The sequence below is a fragment of the Sapajus apella genome, unplaced genomic scaffold, assembly GCF_009761245.1.
Source record: "Sapajus apella isolate SASKATOON/1434 unplaced genomic scaffold, GSC_monkey_1.0 scaffold14, whole genome shotgun sequence".
NCBI lineage: Eukaryota > Metazoa > Chordata > Mammalia > Primates > Cebidae > Sapajus > Sapajus apella.
The window spans coordinates 4,524,433-4,528,990 of NW_022436954.1; the positions used below are offsets into that span (position 1 = coordinate 4,524,433).

At 50.9% G+C, this 4,558-nt stretch overlaps 1 protein-coding gene across 1 annotated transcript in view; it reads right to left on the bottom strand.

The window, feature by feature from the left end:
• Window positions 1–200: 200 nt before the first annotated feature.
• Window positions 201–4,558, bottom strand: part of CCS (copper chaperone for superoxide dismutase) — a gene marked incomplete in the record, with an annotated part of 17,672 nt that continues 13,314 nt past the window's right edge. Inside the window, 3 exon segments of the mRNA XM_032282729.1 lie at window positions 201–517; window positions 628–731; window positions 803–880. Of these exon segments, the coding sequence (XP_032138620.1) occupies window positions 364–517; window positions 628–731; window positions 803–880 (336 nt within the window).

Genomic DNA, 4,558 nt, shown 5'->3' on the forward strand with positions numbered 1-4,558 from the left:
CAGGCCACAAACAGAAATTTGACTTTGGTGGCTCTTCGTGATGGCTCCAAGGAGGAAGATGGGGACTTCAGTGTGTGTATGCATTTGAATTCAGGTTTGTTTGGCTCCAATGCTAAGGGCTGGCGCTGATGCAAAGAGCAGAGGCAGAGTTGTGTTCACGAAGCCCATACGGGACATGGAAACAAGCACAAAACACCAAGTTCCATATGAAAATAAAACTTTCATTTGCAAAGGGAAAAAGCAGTAGCTCCTGCCTTGTACTGAGCTCTCCAAAGAATAGGCAGGCAAGATCCCTCTGGCCCCCTCTGGAAGTAGAAAGTGCTTGCCCTGGAGGACAGCAACAGAGCCAAGGTGAGGCCCTGCTCAAAGGTGAGCAGGGGTCTGGGCTGACTCCTTTCGGCCCTTGCCAGCAATGGGCCGGCCTCGCTCCTCCCAAATGGTGAGGCCATCGCAGGAGCAGATCTGCTTGGGGTTCTGGAAGAGGCCAGCGGAGCGTGCGATGATGCCGCAGGCCAACCTGCAGAAGAATGTGTGGTTAGGAGTGGGTACTTGTTTACACCTCCACCCCTGGGCTCCTCATGCACCATCCGCAGAGCATGGCCTCCTACAGGGTCCGACACCACTCACCTCTCCCCAGAGTTCCCTGTGATCTTGGATAAGGGATGGCCTCCGCGGCCCAGGTCATCTTCTCCCTCATCAATAATCAGGCTTCGGCCAATCACATCCCACACCTTTCAGGGGAGACGACAGCCTCAGACAATGGACCCTGTTAGGAAGGGTGCCCACCTTCTTTTCCACCTACCTTCAGCTGTTCATCCTCCATCCTGAAGATGGCACGGCCATCAGCATCAGCGCGGACATTGCCCAGGTCTCCACGGTGCTGGAATGAGACCCAGTGTGTGTATAGGGGGTGTGTGCCATGTGGTGCCAAGCTGCTATCTTCTGACTTCCTGATTCCAATGCCTCTTTCTGCTTCCCCAAAATACCCATTTCCTCCTGTGGGTACCAGTCTGGTAGAATCTGAGCTCTCCAAGGACTGGGCAGGCAAGGTCCCCTTGGCCCTCTCTGGAAGTAGAAAGTGGTCACTCCCTCCCTGGAACTGAAATCCTGGGCAGACTGACAGCGGGCTGAAAAGAGCTGGTGAAAGATTCCCCTGCCTGTGCAGTCATCCCGTTGGACCAGACAGTTTTTCCCGTGAGGCCATTGCCCAGCTCTGCTTCTCAGTCTCCAGTTAGCCCAGTTCTCCAGCTTCCTGATGGATCTGTGAGCCCTTGGCTGTCTTTAATTCCCATAGGGGTAAGTTGGCCAAGCTTAGCTTCCCTGATGATTATAGCCTATGTCATTTCCCTGACTCCCAGATTCCAGCAACAGAAAGAAACGCAAGGGGCAAAGGGCCTGTCCTGGCCCCTAGAAGCTGGCTCTGCCCTCCTTCGCCCTTGAAGGTAATAAAAATTGTCATAACACATCAATGAGCACCTCCTAGGTCAGGCACACTCTACCAGGAATGGCGGGAGTATGCAGGGTCACCATCCTCAAGGGACCCAGAACAGATACAGAACAAATTAGGTGTCATGAGACACAGGATGAATACAACAGTTGATGTGTTTTGGGGTGACAAGGCCTTACTGGTGAGCCATAGAAACCTGCATCTGTGTCCTCAACCTGACATTTAGGGCAGAAGCAAGTGCCTGTGCCAATGTGGGTAGGCTCCCGTGACCTTGCTGCTGAGTAACCAGGCATCTCACTGTGCCACGAACTGAAGGGCAGGAAGAAGCGGCAGTTCTCCTTTATCTTGTTTTCCAGAGGGACATCTGTTGCCTGCCCCTGGTACTTTTCGTTACGCCCTATGTTGGGGACTTGAATAGTAGAAAGATCAAGGAAGGGGAGGTGATACAGAGCCCTGAAGAGTGGCTTTTTGTTTTTTTGTTTTGATATGGAATCTCACTGCGATGCCCAGGCTGGAGTGCAATGGTGCAATCTTGGCTCATGCAACCTCTTCTTCCTGGGTTCAAGCAATTCTCCTGCATCAGCCTCCTGAGTAGCTGGGATTACAGGTGTGCGCTCCACCATGCCCAGCTAGTTTTTGTATTTGCATTTTTTATTTTTTTGAAACAGAATCTTACTCTGTTGCCCAGGATGGAGTTCAGTGGCGTGATCTGGGCTCACTGCAACCTCCACCTCCAAGGTTCAAGCGATTCTCCTGTCTCAGCCTCCTGAGTAGCTGGGACTACAGATGCATGCCATCACACCCAGCTCACTTTTGTGTTTTTAATAGAGACAAAGTTTTACCATGTTGGTCAGGCTGATCTTGAACTCTTGACCTCATGTGACCGACCCACCTTGGCCTCCCAAAGTGCTGGGATTATACGCGTGAGCCATCACACCTTGCTTAATTTTTGTATTTTTAGTAGAGACAGGGTTTCACCATATTGGCCAGGCTGGTCTCGAACTCCTGACCTCAAGTGATCCGCCTGCCTCAGCCTCCCAAAGTGCTGGGATTATAGACATGAGCCACTATGCCTGGCCTGAGGAGTGCTTTGGGGACTGGGCAAAGGGGGCAGCCTGCACAGTGTGGCTAGAGGCATGACCCAGCAGCAGGTCAAGGAGAGGCAGCCTTTCCAGGATCTTCCTTCAGCACACAGGCAGGGGCAATAGGCCGAGGGTGGGGGTGGGGCATTGAATATCCACACCAAGAAGTTAGGCCCAGCTTGTACTCTCAGGAACTGGGAGCCAAGATAGGCTTCAGGTAAGGGCATGGCCTGGTTACTCCAGGCGTCAGGAAAATCCTCCAGTACAGTCTATGAAAAGGAAGAACTAGAGCCAGGTGAGAACAGAAGGGAGCTTAGAGATCAGTTAGGAGATGTGCAGCCGGGCGTGGTGGCTCACGCCTATAATCCAAGCACTTTGGAGGCCAAGGCGGGCGGATCACCTGAGGCCGGGAGTTCAAGACCCGCCTGACCAACATGGTGAAACCCCATCTTAAAAAAAATAAATAAAAAGAAAAAAGAAAGGAGGTGTGCAAGGGACAACCAAGCTTGGATATAAATTCCCAGATGGGATTATCTTCCATCTGGGAAAAGCAGATGCTGAAACAAAACAGTAACTTGCCAGTCACTGTGGCCTTGGCCGCTCAGCTCCTGCTCAATTCTTCCCCATCTATATTAAGGGGTTGGGTGAGGTACAGCTACTGATGCCAGCCCCTTCTGATTTGCTGCCCCACCTGGGGCCCAGGAAGAAAACACAGCTCACAAGGCAGTCTCCTGCCCTTCAGAAACACTCACTCCCTGCCAATCCATGCCTCCAGGGCTTTGCCTGGGCAGTTTCTTTTGCTGGGCCTGTCGTTCCCACTCTCAGCCTCTCTACCTGCCTACTTCCTGCCCGTCATCTTTCAACGCTGCAGGAGGTGAATTGCCTCTATGATGCACCTCCCTTGTGTGTGGGCTGGACTTAGTGTCACTTCTAAGATTAGGTTACAAAAGAATGTGGCTTGAGTCTTGGATGCCCTTTCTCTCTCTCTCTCGCTCATTCACTCTGAGGGAAGCCACCTGCTGTGTTGTGAGCTGCCCTAGGGAGAGACCCATGTGGCAAAGAACTGATGTCTCTGGCCAACAGCCAGGGACGACCCAGGGCCTACCAACAGCAACATGAAAAAACTTGGAAGTAGATTCTCCCCACCTGGAGCCCTGAGATGACTACAGCCCTAAGAGAGACCCTGAGCTGCAGGCACCCAGCTAAGTCACACACAAATTCCTGCCCCAGAGACAGTAAATGTTTTTTCTCCGCACCCCACCCCATAATGTTTGTTGTTTTAAACTCCTAATTTTGAAAATCATTTGGTTTGCAGTAGCAGATTACTAATTCACTGAGCATAAGCATGGCACTATGCAATGGACTCTATAGAAATGCCTCTCCAATTTCCCAGGGCAGGGAGTAAAAAACTTTTGACCAGTGTCTGAGCGTGATGGCTCACACCTGTAATCCCAACACTTTGGGAGGCCAAGGCAGGTGGATCACTTGAGGTCAGGAGTTCAAGACCATGCCTGTAATCCTAACACTTTGGAGGCCAAGGTGGGAGGACCACTTGTGCCCAGCAGTTTGAGACCAGCCTGAGGAATATAGTGAGACCCTATTTCTACCAAAAAAAAAAAAAAAAAAAAAAAATTAGCTGGACATGGTGGTATATGCTTGTGGTCCCAGCTATCAGGAAGACGAGGTGGGAGAATTGCTTGAATCCACAAGTTCAAGACTGTAGTGAGCCATGATCACACCACTGCACTCCAGCACGGGCAACAGAGTGAGACCCTGTCTCAAAAAAGAAAAGAAAGAAAAGGAAAGAAGGAAGGAAAAGGAAGAAAGAGAAGAAAGGAAAAACATGTTAAGGGACAGAACTGTCAAAAGTCCAAAAACTCAGTTACATGCATTAAGAAACACGCATCATGGTTTCATTTGTTTTGTGGCACAAAACTGCAGACCCATCAAGATAGAAAATAGCACAGTCACAGCCAGGCGCGGTGGCTCATGCCTGTAATACCAGCACTTTGGGAGGCCAAGGCAGGTG